This window comes from Oncorhynchus masou, chromosome 18, assembly GCF_036934945.1.
Source record: "Oncorhynchus masou masou isolate Uvic2021 chromosome 18, UVic_Omas_1.1, whole genome shotgun sequence".
Lineage (NCBI taxonomy): Eukaryota > Metazoa > Chordata > Actinopteri > Salmoniformes > Salmonidae > Oncorhynchus > Oncorhynchus masou.
This window is the reverse complement of record NC_088229.1, coordinates 4425132-4449056: the sequence shown is the minus strand read 5'-3', so window position 1 is coordinate 4449056 and position 23925 is coordinate 4425132. Positions and strand designations below refer to the sequence as shown.

Sequence of the window (23925 nt, the reverse complement as noted above, 5' to 3'; positions counted from 1 at the left end):
CATCTCTAGTAGCTAACCGTCTCACCTTACAATCAGCCATGACAGACTTTAATCATCTCTCTAGTAGCTAACCGTCTCACCTTACAATCAGCCATGACAGACTTTAATCATCTCTCTAGTAGCAAACCGTCTCACCTTATAATCAGCCATGAGAGACTTTAATCATCTCTCTAGTAGCTAACCGTCTCACCTTACAATCAGCCATGACAGACTTTAATCATCTCTCTAGTAGCTAACCGTCTCACCTTACAATCAGACATGACAGACTTTAATCATCTCTCTAGTAGCTAACCGTCTCACCTTACAATCAGCCATGACAGACTTTAATCATCTCTCTAGTAGCTAACCGTCTCACCTTACAATCAGCCATGACAGACTTTAATCATCTCTCTAGTAGCTAACCGTCTCACCTTACAATCAGCCATGACAGACTTTAATCTCTCTAGTAGCTAACCGTCTCACCTTACAATCAGCCATGACAGACTTTAATCATCTCTCTAGTAGCTAACCGTCTCACCTTACAATCAGCCATGACAGACTTTAATCATCTCTAGTAGCTAACCGTCTCACCTTACAATCAGCCATGACAGACTTTAATCATCTCTCTAGTAGCTAACCGTCTCACCTTACAATCAGCCATGACAGACTTTAATCTCTAGTAGCTAACCGTCTCACCTTACAATCAGCCATGACAGACTTTAATCATCTCTCTAGTAGCTAACCGTCTCACCTTACAATCAGCCATGACAGACTTTAATCTCTCTAGTAGCTAACCGTCTCACCTTACAATCAGCCATGACAGACTTCAATCATCTCTCTAGTAGCTAACCGTCTCACCTTACAATCAGCCATGACAGACTTTAATCATCTCTCTAGTAGCTAACCGTCTCACCTTACAATCAGCCATGACAGACTTTAATCATCTCTCTAGTAGCTAACCGTCTCACCTTACAATCAGCCATGACAGACTTTAATCATCTCTCTAGTAGCTAACCGTCTCACCTTACAATCAGCCATGACAGACTTTAATCATCTCTCTAGTAGCTAACCGTCTCACCTAACAATCAGCCATGACAGACTTTAATCTCTCTAGTAGCTAACCGTCTCACCTTACAATCAGCCATGACAGACTTTAATCATCTCTCTAGTAGCTAACCGTCTCACCTTACAATCAGCCATGACAGACTTTAATCTCTCTAGTAGCTAACCGTCTCACCTTACAATCAGCCATGACAGACTTTAATCATCTCTAGTAGCTAACCGTCTCACCTTACAATCAGCCATGACAGACTTTAGTCATCTCTCTAGTAGCTAACCGTCTCACCTTACAATCAGCCATGACAGACTTTAATCTCTCTAGTAGCTAACCGTCTCACCTTACAATCAGCCATGACAGACTTTAATCTCTCTAGTAGCTAACCGTCTCACCTTACAATCAGCCATGACAGACTTTAATCTCTCTAGTAGCTAACCGTCTCACCTTACAATCAGCCATGACAGACTTTAATCTCTCTAGTAGCTAACCGTCTCACCTTACAATCAGCCATGACAGACTTTAATCTCTCTAGTAGCTAACCGTCTCACCTTACAATCAGCCATGACAGACTTTAATCATCTCTCTAGTAGCTAACCGTCTCACCTTACAATCAGCCATGACAGACTTTAATCTCTCTAGTAGCTAACCATCTCACCTTACAATCAGCCATGACAGACTTTAATCATCTCTCTAGTAGCTAACCGTCTCACCTTACAATCAGCCATGACAGACTTTAATCATCTCTCTAGTAGCTAACCGTCTCACCTTACAATCAGCCATGACAGACTTTAATCATCTCTCTAGTAGCTAACCGTCTCACCTTACAATCAGCCATGACAGACTTTAATCATCTCTAGTAGCTAACCGTCTCACCTTACAATCAGCCATGACAGACTTTAATCATCTCTCTAGTAGCTAACCGTCTCACCTTACAATCAGCCATGACAGACTTTAATCATCTCTAGTAGCTAACCGTCTCACCTTACAATCAGCCATGACAGACTTTAATCTCTCTAGTAGCTAACCGTCTCACCTTATAATCAGCCATGAGAGACTTTAATCATCTCTCTAGTAGCTAACCGTCTCACCTTACAATCAGCCATGACAGACTTTAATCATCTCTCTAGTAGCTAACCGTCTCACCTTACAATCAGCCATGACAGACTTTAATCATCTCTCTAGTAGCTAACCGTCTCACCTTACAATCAGCCATGACAGACTTTAATCATCTCTCTAGTAGCTAACCGTCTCACCTTACAATCAGCCATGACAGACTTTAATCATCTCTAGTAGCTAACCGTCTCACCTTACAATCAGCCATGACAGACTTTAATCTCTCTAGTAGCTAACCGTCTCACCTTACAATCAGCCATGACAGACTTTAATCTCTCTAGTAGCTAACCGTCTCACCTTACAATCAGCCATGACAGACTTTAATCTCTCTAGTAGCTAACCGTCTCACCTTACAATCAGCCATGACAGACTTTAATCATCTCTCTAGTAGCTAACCGTCTCACCTTACAATCAGCCATGACAGACTTTAATCATCTCTAGTAGCTAACCGTCTCACCTTACAATCAGCCATGACAGACTTTAATCATCTCTCTAGTAGCTAACCGTCTCACCTTACAATCAGCCATGACAGACTTTAATCATCTCTAGTAGCTAACCGTCTCACCTTACAATCAGCCATGACAGACTTTAATCTCTCTAGTAGCTAACCGTCTCACCTTACAATCAGCCATGAGAGACTTTAATCATCTCTCTAGTAGCTAACCGTCTCACCTTACAATCAGCCATGACAGACTTTAATCATCTCTCTAGTAGCTAACCGTCTCACCTTACAATCAGCCATGACAGACTTTAATCATCTCTCTAGTAGCTAACCGTCTCACCTTACAATCAGCCATGACAGACTTTAATCATCTCTCTAGTAGCTAACCGTCTCACCTTACAATCAGCCATGACAGACTTTAATCATCTCTAGTAGCTAACCGTCTCACCTTACAATCAGCCATGACAGACTTTAATCTCTCTAGTAGCTAACCGTCTCACCTTACAATCAGCCATGACAGACTTTAATCTCTCTAGTAGCTAACCGTCTCACCTTACAATCAGCCATGAGAGACGGCGTCTGTTCCAGACTTTTAATCGTGTCTTTATTATTGGTTAGTTAGTAGAACAAGTGCTTGAGAGCCCTTTTCAGCAGTGAACCCGGAGTTTATGGCCCAAAGGAACGATAATGGGGAGGCAGGTAACCCAGCTGTTCGGGCCATGGACCAGTAACCTAATAGTCGCTGATTCGAATCCCCGAGCCAACAAGGTGATGAAAAGAAATCTGTAAATGTGCCCTTGAGCAAGGCACTTATCCATAGTTGCTCTGGATAAGAGTGTCTGATAAATGACTCAAATGTAGAGACCAGTCTTCTGACAGGCAACATACCTGTGTACACAGTACTTCAAAATATATAACATCATATCACAATATCTTTTGACGATTTTACGGTGGTTTTTTTAATGTTTTTGAATAATACAAGTTCTCGGTACGTTTTATGAGTAGTTAGTAGTAGTTAGTAGTTCAGGTAGTAGTTCATGACCCTAGGGTGGCAACACATACCTGTACATGATAAGTGACATGGGCAAAACATTTAGGCCTAGATAATTGGGAATTGTTGGAATCATGAAAATAGAATGATTATTCAAATTCACAGTTGAAAACATTGTTGTTTGACATGACAACGAATGAATAAATCAGGCAGGAATTATTGACAGGGTAGGAACCAAAATGTGTTAGTCAGTGTTTCCAGGGGACCCTATTTAGATGTTACATTACCTCATATAGTTATCTCAGCTGACATGTTCATGATTGTTCTTTTCTGATTTAGAAAATATCGTTGCACAAACAACATGGTGATCTACACCAGGACTGGTACCAGACTGTAACGTCTGCCTCCAACTCACACTCTCAAACACGTAGATCCCCTGAACGCAGCACACTCCCCAAATCCTCAATCACCTGAATTCTGATCACCTGTTCACACACCTGTATGTCATTATCACACACTAGTTAGTTCAGTTCCCCCCCCTGTCCCCGTCATTGTGAGGTAATGTTTGTTTTGTGACACACTTCTATTCAGAGCGCTGGTCGCACCCCCACGCACTGTGTATGACCTTCTGCCTGCCCCTGGACCCAGCTACCTGCCTCCTCCTGTGTATGACCTTCTGCCTGCCCCTGGACCCAGCTACCTGCCTCCTCCTGTGTATGACCTTCTGCCTGCCCCTGGACCCAGCTACCTGCCTCCTCCTGTGTATGACCTTCTGCCTGCCCCTGGACCCAGCTACCTGCCTCCTCCTGTGTATGACCTTCTGCCTGCTCCTGGACCCAGCTACCTGCCTCTTCCTGTGCATGACCTTCTGCCTGCCAATGGACCCAGCTACCTGCCTCCTCCTGTGTATGACCTTCTGCCTGTCCCTGGACCCAGCTACCTGCCTCCTCCTGTGTATGACCTTCTGCCTGCTCCTGGACCCAGCTACCTGCCTCTTCCTGTGCATGACCTTCTGCCTGCCAATGGACCCAGCTACCTGCCTCCTCCTGTGTATGACCTTCTGCCTGTCCCTGGACCCAGCTACCTGCCTCCTCCTGTGTATGACCTTCTGCCTGCCAATGGACCCAGCTACCTGCCTCCTCCTGTGTATGACCTTCTGCCTGCCAATGGACCCAGCTACCTGCCTCCTCCTGTTTATGACCTTCTGCCTGCCCCTGGACCCAGCTACCTGCCTCCTCCTGTGTATGACTTTCTGCCTGCCAATGGACCCAGCTACCTACCTCCTCCTTTGTATGACCTTCTGCCTGCCCATGGACCCAGCTACCTGCCCCTGGACCCAGCTACCTGCCCCTGGACCCAGCTACCTGCCCCTGGACCCAGCTACCTGCCCCTGGACCCAGCTACCTGCCCCTGGACCCAGCTACCTGCCCCTGGACCCAGCTACCTGCCCCTGGACCCAGCTACCTGCCCCTGGACCCAGCTACCTGCCCCTGGACCCAGCTACCTGCCTCCTCCTGTGGTCCTTTACAAATAAAACACCTGCTGCGCCCTGCGCTTGAAACCAGCTCTCTCTCCTATCGTGCTCATTACACAAGGCTGTATAGCTAGCTACATTTGCTCTGACTAGGGTTGAATGGCGGGAACTCGATTACCGGTATTTACCGCCCAAAACCACTCCCTTTTTTCCGCATAAATAACTGAGAAACCAATCAACTAATAGTAAATTATTTATATGAACAGAAGACAATCGGTCTTCTCTACGGAATCTGCATAATGAATCATCAATGCTCAGGGTGGGGACAGACAGGCCATCTCAGACAGACAGCCCATCCCAGACAGACAGGCCATCTCAGACAGACAGCCCATCCCAGACAGACAGGCCATCCCAGACAGACAGCACATCTCAGACAGACAGCCCATCCCAGACAGACAGGCCATCCCAGACAGACAGACAGCACATCTCAGACTGACAGCCCATCTCAGACAGACAGCCCATCCCAGACTGACAGCCCATCTCAGACAGACAGCCCATCCCAGACTGACAGCCCATCTCAGACAGACAGCCCATCTCAGACAGACAGCCCATCTCAGACAGACAGCCCATCTCAGACAGACAGCCCATCCCAGACAGACAGCCCATCTCAGACAGACAGCCCATCCCAGACAGACAGCCCATCTCAGACAGACAGCCCATCTCAGACAGACAGCCCATCTCAGACAGACAGACAGCCCATCTCAGACAGACAGCCCATCCCAGACAGACAGCCCATCTCAGACTGACAGCCCATCTCAGACAGACAGCCCATCCCAGACAGACAGCCCATCTCAGACAGACAGCCCATCTCAGACAGACAGCCCATCCCAGACAGACAGCCCATCTCAGACAGACAGCCCATCTCAGACAGACAGCCCATCCCAGACAGACAGCCCATCCCAGACAGACAGACAGCCCATCCCAGACAGACAGCCCATCTCAGACAGACAGCCCATCCCAGACAGACAGACAGCCCATCTCAGACAGACAGCCCATCTCAGACTGACAGCCCATCTCAGACAGACAGCCCATCCCAGACAGACAGACAGCCCATCTCAGACAGACAGCCCATCTCAGACAGACAGCCCATCTCAGACAGACAGCCCATCTCAGACAGACAGCCCATCTCAGACAGACAGCCTATCTCAGACAGACAGACAGCCCATCTCAGACAGACAGACAGCCCATCTCAGACAGACAGCCCATCTCAGACAGACAGACAACCCATCCCAGACAGACAGCCCATCTCAGACAGACAGCCCATCTCAGACAGACAGCCCATCTCAGACAGACAGCCCATCTCAGACAGACAGCCCATCCCAGACTGACAGCCTATCTCAGACAGACAGCCCATCTCAGACAGACAGCCCATCCCAGACAGACAGCCCATCTCAGACAGACAGACAGCCCATCTCAGACAGACAGCCCATCTCAGACAGACAGCCCATCCCAGACAGACAGCCCATCTCAGACTGACAGCCTATCTCAGACAGACAGCCCATCTCAGACAGACAGCCCATCCCAGACAGACAGCCCATCTCAGACAGACAGACAGCCCATCTCAGACAGACAGCCCATCTCAGACAGACAGACAACCCATCTCAGACAGACAGCCCATCTCAGACAGACAGCCCATCTCAGACAGACAGCCCATCTCAGACTGACAGACAGCCCATCTCAGACAGACAGACAGCCCATCTCAGACAGACAGCCCATCCCAGACAGACAGCCCATCTCAGACAGACAGCCCATCTCAGACAGACAGCCCATCCCAGACAGACAGACAGCCCATCTCAGACAGACAGCCCATCTCAGACAGACAGCCCATCCCAGACAGACAGCCCATCTCAGACAGACAGCCCATCTCAGACAGACAGCCCATCTCAGACTGACAGCCCATCTCAGACAGACAGCCCATCCCAGACAGACAGCCCATCTCAGACAGACAGCCCATATCAGACAGACAGCCCATCTCAGACAGACAGACAGCCCATCTCAGACAGACAGCCCATCTCAGAGAGACAGCCCATCTCAGACAGACAGACAGCCCATCTCAGACAGACAGCCCATCTCAGACAGACAGCCCATCTCAGACAGACAGCCCATCTCAGAGAGACAGCCCATCTCAGACAGACAGCCCATCTCAGACAGACAGCCCATCTCAGACAGACAGCCCATCTCAGACAGACAGCCCGTCTCAGACAGACAGCCCATCTCAGACAGACAGCCCATCCCAGACAGACAGCCCATCTCAGACAGACAGCCCATCCCAGACAGACAGACAGCCCATCTCAGACAGACAGACAGCCCATCCCAGACAGACAGACAGCCCATCTCAGACAGACAGCCCATCTCAGACAGACAGCCCATCTCAGACTGACAGCCCATCTCAGACAGACAGCCCATCTCAGACAGACAGCCCATCCCAGACAGACAGACAGCCCATCTCAGACAGACAGCCCATCCCAGACAGACAGCCCATATCAGACAGACAGCCCATCTCAGACAGACAGCCCATCTCAGACAGACAGCCCATCTCAGACAGACAGCCCATCTCAGAGAGACAGCCCATCTCAGACAGACAGCCCATCTCAGACAGACAGCCCATCCCAGACAGACAGACAGCCCATCTCAGACAGACAGCCCATCCCAGACAGACAGCCCATCTCAGACAGACAGCCCATCTCAGACAGACAGCCCATCTCAGACGGACAGCCCATCTCAGAGAGACAGCCCATCTCAGACAGACAGCCCATCTCAGACAGACAGACAGCCCATCTCAGACAGACAGCCCATCTCAGACAGACTGCCCATCTCAGACAGACAGCCCATCTCAGACAGACAGCCCATCTCAGACAGACAGCCCATCTCAGACAGACAGCCCATCTCAGACAGACAGCCCATCTCAGACAGACAGCCCATCTCAGACAGACAGCCCATCTCAGACAGACAGCCCATCTCAGACAGACAGACAGCCCATCCTAGACAGACAGCCCATCTCAGACAGACTGACAGCCCATCTCAGACAGACAGCCCATCTCAGACAGACAGACAGCCCATCCTAGACAGACAGCCCATCTCAGACAGACTGACAGCCCATCTCAGACAGACAGCCCATCTCAGACAGACAGCCCATCTCAGACAGACAGCCCATCTCAGACAGACAGCCCATCTCAGACAGACAGCCCATCTCAGACAGACAGCCCATCTCAGACAGACAGCCCATCTCAGACAGACAGCCCATCTCAGACAGACAGCCCATCTCAGACAGACAGCCCATCTCAGACAGACAGCACATCTCAGACTGACAGCCCATCTCAGACAGACAGCCCATCTCAGACAGACAGCCCATCTCAGACAGACAGCACATCTCAGACTGACAGCCCATCTCAGACAGACAGCCCATCTCAGACAGACAGCCCATCTCAGACAGACAGACAGCCCATCTCAGACAGACAGCCCATCTCAGACAGACAGCCCATCTCAGACAGACCATCTCAGACAGACAGCCCATCTCAGACAGACAGCCCATCTCAGACAGACAGCCCATCTCAGACAGACAGCCCATCTCAGACAGACAGACCATCTCAGACAGACAGCCCATCTCAGACAGACAGCCCATCTCAGACAGACAGACTATCTCAGACAGACAGCCCATCCCAGACAGACAGCCCATCCCAGACAGACAGACAGCCCATCTCAGACAGACAGACAGGCCATCTCAGACTGACAGACCATCTCAGACAGACAGCCCATCTCAGACAGACAGCCCATCTCAGACAGACAGACCATCTCAGACAGACAGCCCATCTCAGACAGACAGCCCATCTCAGACAGACAGACCATCTCAGACAGACAGCCCATCCCAGACAGACAGCCCATCCCAGACAGACAGACAGCCCATCTCAGACAGACAGACAGGCCATCTCAGACAGACAGACCATCTCAGACAGACAGCCCATCCCAGACAGACAGCCCATCTCAGACAGACAGACAGGCCATCTCAGACTGACAGACCATCTCAGACAGACAGCCCATCTCAGACAGACAGCCCATCTCAGACAGACAGCCCATCTCAGACAGACAGCCCATCTCAGACAGACAGCCCATCTCAGACAGACAGCCCATCTCAGACAGACAGCCCATCTCAGACAGACAGACCATCTCAGACAGACAGACCATCTCAGACAGACAGCCCATCTCAGACAGACAGCCCATCTCAGACAGACAGACCATCTCAGACAGACAGACCATCTCAGACAGACAGCCCATCTCAGACAGACAGGCCATCTCAGACAGACAGCCCATCTCAGACAGACAGCCCATCTCAGACAGACAGCCCATCTCAGACAGACAGACAGCCCATCTCAGACAGACAGCCCATCTCAGACAGACAGCCCATCTCAGACAGACAGACAGCCCATCTCAGACAGCCCATCTCAGGCTGACAGACAGCCCATCTCAGACAGACAGCCCATCCCAGACTGACAGGCCATCTCAGACAGACAGCCCATCCCAGACTGACAGCCCATCTCAGACAGACAGCCCATCTCAGACAGACAGCCCATCTCAGACAGACAGCCCATCTCAGACAGACAGCCCATCCCAGACAGACAGCCCATCTCAGACAGACAGCCCATCCCAGACAGACAGCCCATCTCAGACAGACAGACCATCTCAGACAGACAGCCCATCTCAGACAGCCAGCCCATCTCAGACAGACAGCCCATCTCAGACAGACAGCCCATCTCAGACTGACAGCCCATCTCAGACAGACAGCCCATCTCAGACAGACAGCCCATCTCAGACAGACAGCCCATCTCAGACAGACAGCCCATCTCAGACAGACAGGCCATCTCAGACAGACAGCCCATCTCAGACAGACAGCCCATCCCAGACAGACAGCCCATCTCAGACAGACAGACAGCCCATCCCAGACAGACAGCCCATCTCAGACAGACAGCCCATCCCAGACAGACAGACAGCCCATCTCAGACAGACAGCCCATCTCAGACTGACAGCCCATCTCAGACAGACAGCCCATCCCAGACAGACAGACAGCCCATCTCAGACAGACAGCCCATCTCAGACAGACAGCCCATCTCAGACAGACAGCCCATCTCAGACAGACAGCCCATCTCAGACTGACAGCCTATCTCAGACAGACAGACAGCCCATCTCAGACAGACAGACAGCCCATCTCAGACAGACAGCCCATCTCAGACAGACAGACAACCCATCCCAGACAGACAGCCCATCTCAGACAGACAGCCCATCTCAGACAGACAGCCCATCTCAGACAGACAGCCCATCTCAGACAGACAGCCCATCCCAGACTGACAGCCTATCTCAGACAGACAGCCCATCTCAGACAGACAGCCCATCCCAGACAGACAGCCCATCTCAGACAGACAGACAGCCCATCTCAGACAGACAGCCCATCTCAGACAGACAGCCCATCCCAGACAGACAGCCCATCTCAGACTGACAGCCAGACAGACAGCCCATCTCAGACAGACAGCCCATCTCAGACAGACAGCCCATCCCAGACAGACAGCCCATCTCAGACAGACAGACAGCCCATCTCAGACAGACAGCCCATCTCAGACAGACAGACAACAGACCAGCCCATCTCAGACAGACAGCCCATCTCAGACAGACAGCCCATCTCAGACAGACAGCCCATCTCAGACTGACAGACAGCCCATCTCAGACAGACAGACAGCCCATCTCAGACAGACAGCCCATCCCAGACAGACAGCCCATCTCAGACAGACAGCCCATCTCAGACAGACAGCCCATCCCAGACAGACAGACAGCCCATCTCAGACAGACAGCCCATCTCAGACAGACAGCCCATCCCAGACAGACAGCCCATCTCAGACAGACAGCCCATCTCAGACAGACAGCCCATCTCAGACTGACAGCCCATCTCAGACAGACAGCCCATCCCAGACAGACAGCCCATCTCAGACAGACAGCCCATATCAGACAGACAGCCCATCTCAGACAGACAGACAGCCCATCTCAGACAGACAGCCCATCTCAGAGAGACAGCCCATCTCAGACAGACAGACAGCCCATCTCAGACAGACAGCCCATCTCAGACAGACAGCCCATCTCAGACAGACAGCCCATCTCAGAGAGACAGCCCATCTCAGACAGACAGCCCATCTCAGACAGACAGCCCATCTCAGACAGACAGCCCATCTCAGACAGACAGCCCGTCTCAGACAGACAGCCCATCTCAGACAGACAGCCCATCCCAGACAGACAGCCCATCTCAGACAGACAGCCCATCCCAGACAGACAGACAGCCCATCTCAGACAGACAGACAGCCCATCCCAGACAGACAGACAGCCCATCTCAGACAGACAGCCCATCTCAGACAGACAGCCCATCTCAGACTGACAGCCCATCTCAGACAGACAGCCCATCTCAGACAGACAGCCCATCCCAGACAGACAGACAGCCCATCTCAGACAGACAGCCCATCCCAGACAGACAGCCCATATCAGACAGACAGCCCATCTCAGACAGACAGCCCATCTCAGACAGACAGCCCATCTCAGACAGACAGCCCATCTCAGAGAGACAGCCCATCTCAGACAGACAGCCCATCTCAGACAGACAGCCCATCCCAGACAGACAGACAGCCCATCTCAGACAGACAGCCCATCCCAGACAGACAGCCCATCTCAGACAGACAGCCCATCTCAGACAGACAGCCCATCTCAGACGGACAGCCCATCTCAGAGAGACAGCCCATCTCAGACAGACAGCCCATCTCAGACAGACAGACAGCCCATCTCAGACAGACAGCCCATCTCAGACAGACTGCCCATCTCAGACAGACAGCCCATCTCAGACAGACAGCCCATCTCAGACAGACAGCCCATCTCAGACAGACAGCCCATCTCAGACAGACAGCCCATCTCAGACAGACAGCCCATCTCAGACAGACAGCCCATCTCAGACAGACAGCCCATCTCAGACAGACAGACAGCCCATCCTAGACAGACAGCCCATCTCAGACAGACTGACAGCCCATCTCAGACAGACAGCCCATCTCAGACAGACAGACAGCCCATCCTAGACAGACAGCCCATCTCAGACAGACTGACAGCCCATCTCAGACAGACAGCCCATCTCAGACAGACAGCCCATCTCAGACAGACAGCCCATCTCAGACAGACAGCCCATCTCAGACAGACAGCCCATCTCAGACAGACAGCCCATCTCAGACAGACAGCCCATCTCAGACAGACAGCCCATCTCAGACAGACAGCCCATCTCAGACAGACAGCCCATCTCAGACAGACAGCACATCTCAGACTGACAGCCCATCTCAGACAGACAGCCCATCTCAGACAGACAGCCCATCTCAGACAGACAGCACATCTCAGACTGACAGCCCATCTCAGACAGACAGCCCATCTCAGACAGACAGCCCATCTCAGACAGACAGACAGCCCATCTCAGACAGACAGCCCATCTCAGACAGACAGCCCATCTCAGACAGACCATCTCAGACAGACAGCCCATCTCAGACAGACAGCCCATCTCAGACAGACAGCCCATCTCAGACAGACAGCCCATCTCAGACAGACAGACCATCTCAGACAGACAGCCCATCTCAGACAGCCCATCTCAGACAGACAGCCCATCTCAGACAGACAGACTATCTCAGACAGACAGCCCATCCCAGACAGACAGCCCATCCCAGACAGACAGACAGCCCATCTCAGACAGACAGACAGGCCATCTCAGACTGACAGACCATCTCAGACAGACAGCCCATCTCAGACAGACAGCCCATCTCAGACAGACAGACCATCTCAGACAGACAGCCCATCTCAGACAGACAGCCCATCTCAGACAGACAGACCATCTCAGACAGACAGCCCATCCCAGACAGACAGCCCATCCCAGACAGACAGACAGCCCATCTCAGACAGACAGACAGGCCATCTCAGACAGACAGACCATCTCAGACAGACAGCCCATCCCAGACAGACAGCCCATCTCAGACAGACAGACAGGCCATCTCAGACTGACAGACCATCTCAGACAGACAGCCCATCTCAGACAGACAGCCCATCTCAGACAGACAGCCCATCTCAGACAGACAGCCCATCAGACAGACAGCCCTCAGACAGACAGCCCATCTCAGACAGACAGCCCATCTCAGACAGACAGCCCATCTCAGACAGACAGACCATCTCAGACAGACAGACCATCTCAGACAGACAGCCCATCTCAGACAGACAGCCCATCTCAGACAGACAGACCATCTCAGACAGACAGACCATCTCAGACAGACAGCCCATCTCAGACAGACAGGCCATCTCAGACAGACAGCCCATCTCAGACAGACAGCCCATCTCAGACAGACAGCCCATCTCAGACAGACAGACAGCCCATCTCAGACAGACAGCCCATCTCAGACAGACAGCCCATCTCAGACAGACAGACAGCCCATCTCAGACAGCCCATCTCAGGCTGACAGACAGCCCATCTCAGACAGACAGCCCATCTCAGACAGACAGGCCATCTCAGACAGACAGCCCATCTCAGACAGACAGCCCATCTCAGACAGACAGACCATCTCAGACAGACAGCCCATCTCAGACAGACAGCCCATCTCAGACAGACAGACCATCTCAGACAGACAGCCCATCTCAGACAGACAGCCCATCTCAGACAGACAGACCATCTCAGACAGACAGACCATCTCAGACAGACAGCCCATCTCAGACAGCCAGCCCATCTCAGACAGACAGCCCATCTCAGACAGACAGCCCATCCCAGACAGACAGGCCATCCCAGACAGACAGCCCATCTCAGACAGACAGCCCATCTCAGACAGACAGCCCATCTCAGACAGACAGCCCATCTCAGACAGACAGGCCATCTCAGACAGACAGCCCATCTCAGACAGACAGCCCATCTCAGACAGACAGCCCATCTCAGACAGACAGGCCATCTCAGACAGACAGCCCATCTCAGACAGACAGCCCATCTCAGACAGACAGCCCATCTCAGACTGACAGCCCATCTCAGACAGACAGACAGCCCATCTCAGACAGACAGCCCATCCCAGACAGACAGCCCATCTCAGACAGACAGCCCATCTCAGACAGACAGCCAATCTCAGACAGACAGCCCATCTCAGACAGACAGCCCATCTCAGACAGACAGCCCATCTCAGACAGACAGCCCATCTCAGAGAGACAGCCCATCTCAGAGAGACAGCCCATCTCAGAGAGACAGCCCATCTCAGACAGACAGCCCATCTCAGACAGACAGACAGACAGCCCATCTCAGACAGACAGGCCATCTCAGACAGACAGCCCATCTCAGACAGACAGCCCATCCCAGACTGAGATGTTGTCTTATGACAGGTTGGCCTACATGACCTCCCTTATCTCACCTAATTTGCACACACTGTATATAGACTTTTTCTACTGTATTATTGACTGTATGTTTGTTTTACTCCATGTGTATCTCAGTGTTATTGTTTGTGTCTCACTGCTTTGCTTTATCTTGGCCAGGTCGCAGTTGTAAATGAGAACTTGTTCTTAACTAGCCTACCTGGTTAAATAAAGGTGTTCTCAACTAGCCTACCTGGTTAAATAAAGGTGTTCTCAACTAGCCTACCTGGTTAAATAAAGGTGTTCTCAACTAGCCTACCTGGTTAAATAAAGGTGTTCTCAACTAGCCTACCTGGTTAAATAAAGGTGTTCTTAACTAGCCTACCTGGTTAAATAAAGGTGTTCTCAACTAGCCTACCTGGTTAAATAAAGGTGTTCTCAACTAGCCTACCTGGTTAAATAAAGGTGAAATAAAACAATTAAGAAATAAACATTTACTGCAGCATAGTGCTACAGTAACATAGAGACTGAATGGAATCTCATGTACCATCATCCATCTGGGGGTCAGGGGTCACCTTGTTTTTTAATTGTAAATATATATATTTATTATTTTATTGCAGCTGCAGAGTTTAAAAACAGTCTGTCACTCGAATATCGTTGCTTTAAATCAGTACGAGCACTCTGTCACAGTCCTCTCTCTCTCTCTATCAATTCCATTCAAATTGCATCCAAAATAAATCATCCTGGTCTAGATTGATGTATAGCCCTAAACATTTGAAAACCGCCATAAGAAATACAACCTACGGTTTACAACTGCACATGGGGACAAAGATTGTACTTTTGGTAGAAATGTCCTCTGGTCTGATGAAACAAAAATAGAACTGGTTGGCCATAATGACCATTGTTACGTTTGGAGGGAAAACGGGGAGGCTTGCAAGCCGAAGAACACCATCCCAACCTTGAAGCATGGGGTTCCTTGCTGCAGGAGGGACTGGTGCACTTCACAAAATAGATGGCATCATGAGGCAGGAATATTATGTGAATATATTGAAGCAACATCTCAAGACATCAGTCAGGAAGTTAAAAGCTTGGATGCAAATGGGTCTTCCAAATGGTCAATGACCCCAGGCATACTTCCAAAGTTGTGGAAAAATGGCTTAAGGACAACAAAGGCAAGTTATTGGAGTGGCCATCACAAAGCCCTGACCTCAATCCCATAGAAAAGTTGTGGGCAGAACTGAAAAAGTGTGTGCGAGCAAGAAGGCCTACAAACCTGACTCAGTTACACCAGCTCTGTCAGGAGGAATGGGCCAAAATTCACCCAACTTATTGTGAGAAGCTTGTGAAAGGCTACCCGAAACGTTTGAACCAAGTTAAACAATTTAAAGGCAATGCTACCAAATACTAATTGAGTGTATGTAAACTTCTGACCCACTGGGAATGTGATGAAAGAAATAAAATCTGAAATAAATAATTATCTCTACCATTATTCTGACATTTCACATTCTTAAAATAAAGTGGTGTTCCTAACTGACCTAAGACAGGGACTTTATATGGATTAAATGTCAGGAATTGTGAAAAACGGAGTTTAAATGTATTTGGCTAAAGTGTATGTAAACTTCTGACTTCAACTGTATATCGATGTCCTAGCTTATCTCTTTCAGGTAACATATTAAATGTAGTATTAGCCTTATAATTAGTTAATTAATGATGGGATAAGAGCTCCTAACTTATATCCTCTGTCTCTTGCAACGAAAGAGAAGGACAACGAAAGAGAAGGACAACGAAAGAGAAGGACGACGAAAGAGAAGGACGACGAAAGAGAAGGACGACGAAAGAGAAGGACGACGAAAGAGAAGGACGACGAAAGAGAAGGACAAAGAAAGAGAAGGACTACGAAAGATAAGGACAACGAAAGATAAGGACAACGAAAGAGAAGGACAACGAAAGAGAAGGACAACGAAAGAGAAGGACAACGAAAGAGAAGGACAACGAAAGAGAAGGACAACGAAAGATAAGGACAACGAAAGATAAGGACAACGAAAGAGAAGGACAACGAAAGATAAGGACAACGAAAGAGAAGGACAACGAAACGTATTTCATGTAACTGTTGAAAGTGAGGAAGGAATGAAGCAACAATAGAGAAAGAGGAAGTAGGCTAATAACATCAGGGGAGATATGAAAGGAAATTAAATACGTGTTAGTCTACTAATTATACAAATAAACATATTCAAAAATGTAAATCAAATTTGCTAGCCTATACTTGTGACTTTGTAGGCCGTATGTGCTGCACCAAAATCCCATGTTCTCTGCCTGATTCATCATGATTTGAACCAAGTGCATAATTCCAGTTATATAACACAATACTGTACAGTAATATAGTTCACACTCAATACAATTAGCCTACTGGAGCTAGTTTCATTGATTTACCCAAGAGAGCATATATCTAGGTACAGTATGTATTGGATAACAACACAATCATTTGGGCTTTTTTGTTGCTTGGACTCATTAAATGTATTAAATGTATGTCTCATCAAGCTCAGGTTACATCAGGTTAGAATGTTCTATCAAAGCTCTAATCAAATCCAGATAGTGCTTTTGAATGACATTTCCAGGTTTTTGGTGATTTTTTCTCGGTATGGAACACTTGTTCTACTAAGCGATATGGAATTGTATTAAGAAGGTCATTACATAACAAGGAATCTTTTTGATATTTGATTTTTGATCTTAAGACCCCCTGAAGTATAAAACATATATATATATATATATATATATATATATATATATATATATATATATATATATATATATATATATATATATATATATATATATATATAAAACAAGATTTAATGAACATTTCTATTTGGCCTTAGTGCTATTAGCCCATTTAAACACATTGAAAAACAGATTCTCTAAATGGAACTACAGAAAGCCCCTCCACCACTAAAAAATCTACAGGAAGTTTGTTCTGAAGTGCCTGTCCTATCAGGCTCAGGTTACATCAGTTTAGAATGTCAAAGCTCCAATCAAATCCAGACAGTGGCCTATTTATATGTATTATTCATATACTTATTTAAATAAGTGCCTGTCCTATCAGGCTCAGGTTACATCAGGTTAGAATATCAAAGCTCCAATCAAATCCAGACAGTGGCCTATTTATATGTATTATTCATATACTTATTTAAATAAGTGCCTGTCCTATCAGGCTCAGGTTACATCAGGTTAGAATATCAAAGCTCCAATCAAATCCAGACAGTGGCCTATTTATATGTATTATTCATATACTTATTTAAATAAGTGCCTGTCCTATCAGGCTCAGGTTACATCAGGTTAGAATATCAAAGCTCCAATCAAATCCAGACAGTGGCCTATTTATGTTTCATAATGCTATTTAAATGACACTTACAGTTTTGGCAGGAAATACCGAGTTACCCGGGAGAAAAGTGATTTATTCTCGGGATGGAATATTTTGTAAAAAAATAAAAAATACACCCGGGAAAAAAACTATTCAACTCGAGCACCAACTCTTACCGCAGCATTGCTGTTTTACCAACCTCTTGTTGCATCTACCTGATCACTGCAGACTGCAGACTGAACAGCAGGAAGGTGTTTGTGACTCAAGTCTCCTATGATTTTACAGAGGCTTAGGTGTCACATTTAACAAACCAAACATTGAAATACCATTAAAGAAGGTAAAGTTTAAAAAACAAACAGAAAACAGGTCCGTGCATCAATACCTGTTTACAGTGAAATACGGTATACGTCCAGCCCTTTTGTCAGGTAGCTTGAAACACCATGCTAACTGTTTAGCAGTGGAGTCTGTGGTGTTAAAGGTGACACACACACACACACACACACACACACTAAAAGATAAACATAATGACTTACTGTCTGTGGTGTTAAAGGTGACAGACACACACACCACACACACACACACACACACCCACACACACACACACACACACACACACACACACACTAAAAGATAAACGTAATGACTTACTGTCTGTGGCTGTGTGGGTGGCTGGTGGGATTTCCCAAGGTGGAACTATGAAGTCTCTCTGTCCTCTCTTTCTCCATCCTGTTTAATCTCTCCTTCTCCATCTCCACGAAACTGGTCCCTGTTCCGGTCGAGATGGTCCGGGTCAGCGGGGTGTGGGGGGTGTGGGGGGTTCGTTTAGGGGTCTGGGGGGTGCGGGGGGTCTGGGTGGTGACGGGGGTTTGTTTTGGGGTTTGGGGTGTACGGTGGGGGGTCTTCGGGGTTCGAGGGGTGTGTTTATCCCATACAGGTACCGGGGGTGCGGAGGCCGGTATGGCTGTAGTGTTGGTACTGGTACTATAAAAGGACTGGGTCTGAACCGGGCGAACTGGTACGGAGGGTATGGCTGTAGTGTTGGTTCTGGTACTACTAAAGGACTTGGTCTGAACCGGGCGAACTGGTACAGAGGGTATGGCTGTGTGGCTAGTTTTGTTGGCAGGCGGTGGCGGGGGGCCGGGTGGTGGTGGGGGTTCAGGGGGTAAAGGTCGCTGGCGATCCAGGCGTAGATCTTTATTCTCCTGGGCCAGGCGGTCTAACTGGACCTCTAGCTCATCGATACGGTGCCTCTGGGTGTCCAGGAGCTTCTGCTGGCTCTCTATGATGTTGTTCAGCTCCAGGAGGTACTCTACGGCCCGGTTAGTGCTCTCTGGGCTGCCCTGGCTGTGACCCTGACTAGCCTCCATGCTGCTGGTCTGGTCCTGGTCTCAGTATCCTCACAGGTGATACGCTATCAGGCTAACAAAGGGACCAGTCCTGAGCTGTGATACGCTAACGAGCTAACAAAGGGACCAGTCCTGAACTGTGATAGGCTATCAGGCTAACAAAGGGACCAGTCCTGAGCTGTGATAGGCTATCAGGCTAACAAAGGGACCAGTCCTGAGCTGTGATACGCTAACGAGCTAACAAAGGGACCAGTCCTGAACTGTGATAGGCTAACTGGCAAACAAAGGAACCAGTCCTGAGCTGTGATAGGCTAACTTGCTAACAAAGGGACCAGACCTGGTTGTGATAGGCTAACTGGCTATTGAAGGGACAAGTCCTGAGCTGTGATAGGCTAACTGCTATGCCCTCCCCCCCACCAGAAGGAAGTGGGGGGGAGAGGGGCGACTTTAAAAAGGTCCCTCTAGAGGATCAAGATGTTTTAGTTCCTGGTTTTGCCCTGCCAGAGACGTCGGTTGGCGCCTCCAACATCCGGTAGGTCCAATCAGGTCAGGTGATCTTGAAGGGGTCAGAACCCATCTTCTGAAATCATATAACACAATGTCACCAAGTCAAATAGTTGTCCTATAATAGTCTTGTTATTTCCAACGAAGAAGAAGAACAGAGGCCCTTATCAAAAAGGACAGACAGGAAGACCGTGTTCCATGGAAGAAAAGTAAAGGGGTCCAACTCTTTCACTTGGTCATCCCTGGTCCCCTTTGAATACGTCTTGAATAGGATCATCTTTGAACGTACATCTATTCAAAAGAAGAAGGAACAATGAGCATGACAGTTTTGTCTGTTCTGTCACTGATCAGCAGATAGATGAGGATTTCTCTGTCTATCTAATATGGGAGATAATTGAGTACATGCTATCTAATATGGGAGATCCCTGAGTACATGCTATCTAATATGGGAGATCCCTGAGTACATGCTATCTAATATGGGAGATCATTGAGTACATGCTATCTAATATGGGAGATCCTTGAGTACATGCTATCTAATATGGGAGATCCCTGAGTACATGCTATCTAATATGGGAGATCCTTGAGTACATGCTATCTAATATGGGAGATCCCTGAATACATGCTATCTAATATGAGAGATCATTGAGTACATGCTATCTAATATGGGAGATCCTTGAGTACATGCTATCTAATATGGGAGATCCCTGAGTACATGCTATCTAATATGGGAGATCCCTGAGTACATGTTATCTAATATGGGAGATCCTTGAGTACATGCTATCTAATATGGGAGATCCTTGAGTACATGCTATCTAATATGGGAGATCCTTGAGTACATGCTATCTAATATGGGAGATCCTTGAGTACGTGCTATCTAATATGGGAGATCCTTGAGTACATGCTATCTAATATGGGAGAGCATTGAGTACATGCTATCTAATATGGGAGATCCTTGAGTACATGCTATCTAATATGGGAGATCCTTGAGTACATGCTATCTAATATGGGAGATCCTTGAGTACATGCTGTCTAATATGGGAGATCCTTGAGTACATGCTCAAAAAGGTATATTATTATATGACAGTTCATCTCACAAACAGGTCAACAAGACTCCTTCCTTGTTGTTGTTTTCTTTTTTTGTAATCTGTTGAGTCATTCCTCAGGGGTTCCATGAGATCTCCCTTCTCTGTGTTACCCATTCCAAGAATGGAGTGTCTACTCTGGGTGTATGTGATCTAATAGCAGGTAGGAGTGTCTACTCTGGGTGTATGTGTTCTAATAGCAGGTAGGAGTGTCTACTCTGGGTGTATGTGATCTAATAGCAGGTAGGAGTGTCTACTCTGGGTGTATGTGTTCTAATAGCAGGTAGGAGTGTCTACTCTGGGTGTATGTGTTCTAATAGCAGGTAGGAGTGTCTACTCTGGGTGTATGTGATCTAATAGCAGGTAGGAGTGTCTACTCTGGGTGAATGTGTTCTAATAGCAGTTAGGAGTGTCTACTCTGGGTGAATGTGTTCTAATAGCAGGTAGGAGTGTCTACTCTGGGTGAATGTGTTCTAATAGCAGGTAGGAGTGTCTACTCTGGGTGTATGTGATCTAATAGCAGGTAGGAGTGTCTACTCTGGGTGTATGTGTTCTAATAGCAGGTAGGAGTGTCTACTCTGGGTGAATGTGTTCTAATAGCAGGTAGGAGTGTCTACTCTGTGTGTATGTGTTCTAATAGCAGGTAGGAGTGTCTACTCGGGGTGAATGTGTTCTAATAGCAGTTAGGAGTGTCTACTCTGGGTGAATGTGTTCTAATAGCAGGTAGGAGTGTCTACTCTGGGTGAATGTGTTCTAATAGCAGGTAGGAGTGTCTACTCTGGGTGAATGTGTTCTAATAGCAGTTAGGAGTGTCTACTCTGGGTGAATGTGTTCTAATAGCAGGTAGGAGTGTCTACTCTGGGTGTATGTGTCCTAATAGCAGGTAGGAGTGTCTACTCTGGGTGAATGTGTTCTAATGGCAGGTAGGAGTGTCTACTCTGGGTGTATGTGTTCTAATAGCAGGTAGGAGTGTCTACTCTGGGTGTATGTGTTCTAATAGCAGGTAGGAGTGTCTACTCTGGGTGAATGTGTTCTAATAGCAGTTAGGAGTGTCTACTCTGGGTGAATGTGTTCTAATAGCAGGTAGGAGTGTCTACTCTGGGTGTATGTGTTCTAATAGCAGGTAGGAGTGTCTACTCTGGGTGTATGTGATCTAATAGCAGGTAGGAGTGTCTACTCTGGGTGTATGTGTTCTAATAGCAGGTAGGAGTGTCTACTCTGGGTGAATGTGTTCTAATAGCAGGTAGGAGTGTCTACTCTGTGTGTATGTGTTCTAATAGCAGGTAGGAGTGTCTACTCTGGGTGAATGTGTTCTAATAGCAGTTAGGAGTGTCTACTCTGGGTGAATGTGTTCTAATAGCAGGTAGGAGTGTCTACTCTGGGTGAATGTGTTCTAATAGCAGGTAGGAGTGTCTACTCTGTGTGTATGTGTTCTAATAGCAGGTAGGAGTGTCTACTCTGGGTGTATGTGTTCTAATAGCAGGTAGGAGTGTCTACTCTGGGTGTATGTGTTCTAATAGCAGGTAGGAGTGTCTACTCTGGGTGTATGTGTTCTAATAGCAGGTAGGAGTGTCTACTCTGGGTGAATGTGTTCTAATAGCAGGTAGGAGTGTCTACTCTGGGTGAATGTGTTCTAATAGCAGGTAGGAGTGTCTACTCTGGGTGAATGTGTTCTAATAGCAGGTAGGAGTGTCTACTCTGGGTGTATGTGTTCTAATAGCAGGTAGGAGTGTCTACTCTGGGTGTATGTGTTCTGATAGCAGGTAGGAGTGTCTACTCTGGGTGAATGTGTTCTAATAGCAGGTAGGAGTGTCTACTCTGGGTGAATGTGTTCTAATGGCAGGTAGGAGTGTCTACTCTGGGTGAATGTGTTCTAATAGCAGGTAGGAGTGTCTACTCTGGGTGTATGTGTTCTAATAGCAGGTAGGAGTGTCTACTCTGGGTGAATGTGTTCTAATGGCAGGTAGGAGTGTCTACTCTGGGTGAATGTGTTCTAATAGCAGGTAGGAGTGTCTACTCTGGGTGAATGTGTTCTAATAGCAGGTAGGAGTGTCTACTCTGGGTGAATGTGTTCTAATAGCAGGTAGGAGTGTCTACTCTGGGTGTATGTGTTCTAATAGCAGGTAGGAGTGTCTACTCTGTGTGTATGTGTTCTAATAGCAGGTAGGAGTGTCTACTCTGTGTGTATGTGTTCTAATAGCAGGTAGGAGTGTCTACTCTGTGTGTATGTGTTCTAATAGCAGGTAGGAGTGTCTACTCTGGGTGTATGTGTTCTAATAGCAGGTAGGAGTGTCTACTCTGGGTGTATGTGATCTAATAGCAGGTAGGAGTGTCTACTCTGTGTGAATGTGTTCTAATAGCAGGTAGGAGTGTCTACTCTGGGTGTATGTGTTCTAATAGCAGGTAGGAGTGTCTACTCTGTGTGTATGTGTTCTAATAGCAGGTAGGAGTGTCTACTCTGGGTGTATGTGTTCTAATAGCAGGTAGGAGTGTCTACTCTGGGTGAATGTGTTCTAATAGCAGGTAGGAGTGTCTACTCTGGGTGAATGTGTTCTAATAGCAGGTAGGAGTGTCTACTCTGGGTGTATGTGTTCTAATAGCAGGTAGGAGTGTCTACTCTGGGTGTATGTGTTCTAATAGCAGGTAGGAGTGTCTACTCTGGGTGTATGTGTTCTAATAGCAGGTAGGAGTGTCTACTCTGGGTGTATGTGTTCTAATAGCAGGTAGGAGTGTCTACTCTGGGTGTATGTGTTCTAATAGCAGGTAGGAGTGTCTACTCTGGGTGTATGTGTTCTAATAGCAGGTAGGAGTGTCTACTCTGGGTGAATGTGTTCTAATAGCAGGTAGGAGTGTCTACTCTGGGTGTATGTGTTCTAATAGCAGGTAGGAGTGTCTACTCTGGGTGTATGTGTTCTAATAGCAGGTAGGAGTGTCTACTCTGGGTGAATGTGTTCTAATAGCAGGTAGGAGTGTCTACTCTGGGTGAATGTGTTCTAATAGCAGGTAGGAGTGTCTACTCTGGGTGTATGTGTTCTAATAGCAGGTAGGAGTGTCTACTCTGGGTGAATGTGTTCTAATGGCAGGTAGGAGTGTCTACTCTGGGTGAATGTGTTCTAATAGCAGGTAGGAGTGTCTACTCTGGGT

General features: G+C 48.1%; 1 protein-coding gene across 1 annotated transcript in view; it reads right to left on the bottom strand.

The window, feature by feature from the left end:
* The window catches only part of LOC135503858 (putative uncharacterized protein DDB_G0290521), a 132699-nt gene extending 112717 nt beyond the window's left edge, over window positions 1-19982 (bottom strand). The window contains exon 1 of the mRNA XM_064922027.1: window positions 18498-19982. Coding sequence (XP_064778099.1) covers window positions 18498-19216 — 719 coding nt within the window. The 5' untranslated portion in view covers window positions 19217-19982. The remainder of the gene's footprint in view (window positions 1-18497) is intronic.
* Between the last annotated feature and the right edge of the window lie 3943 nt (window positions 19983-23925).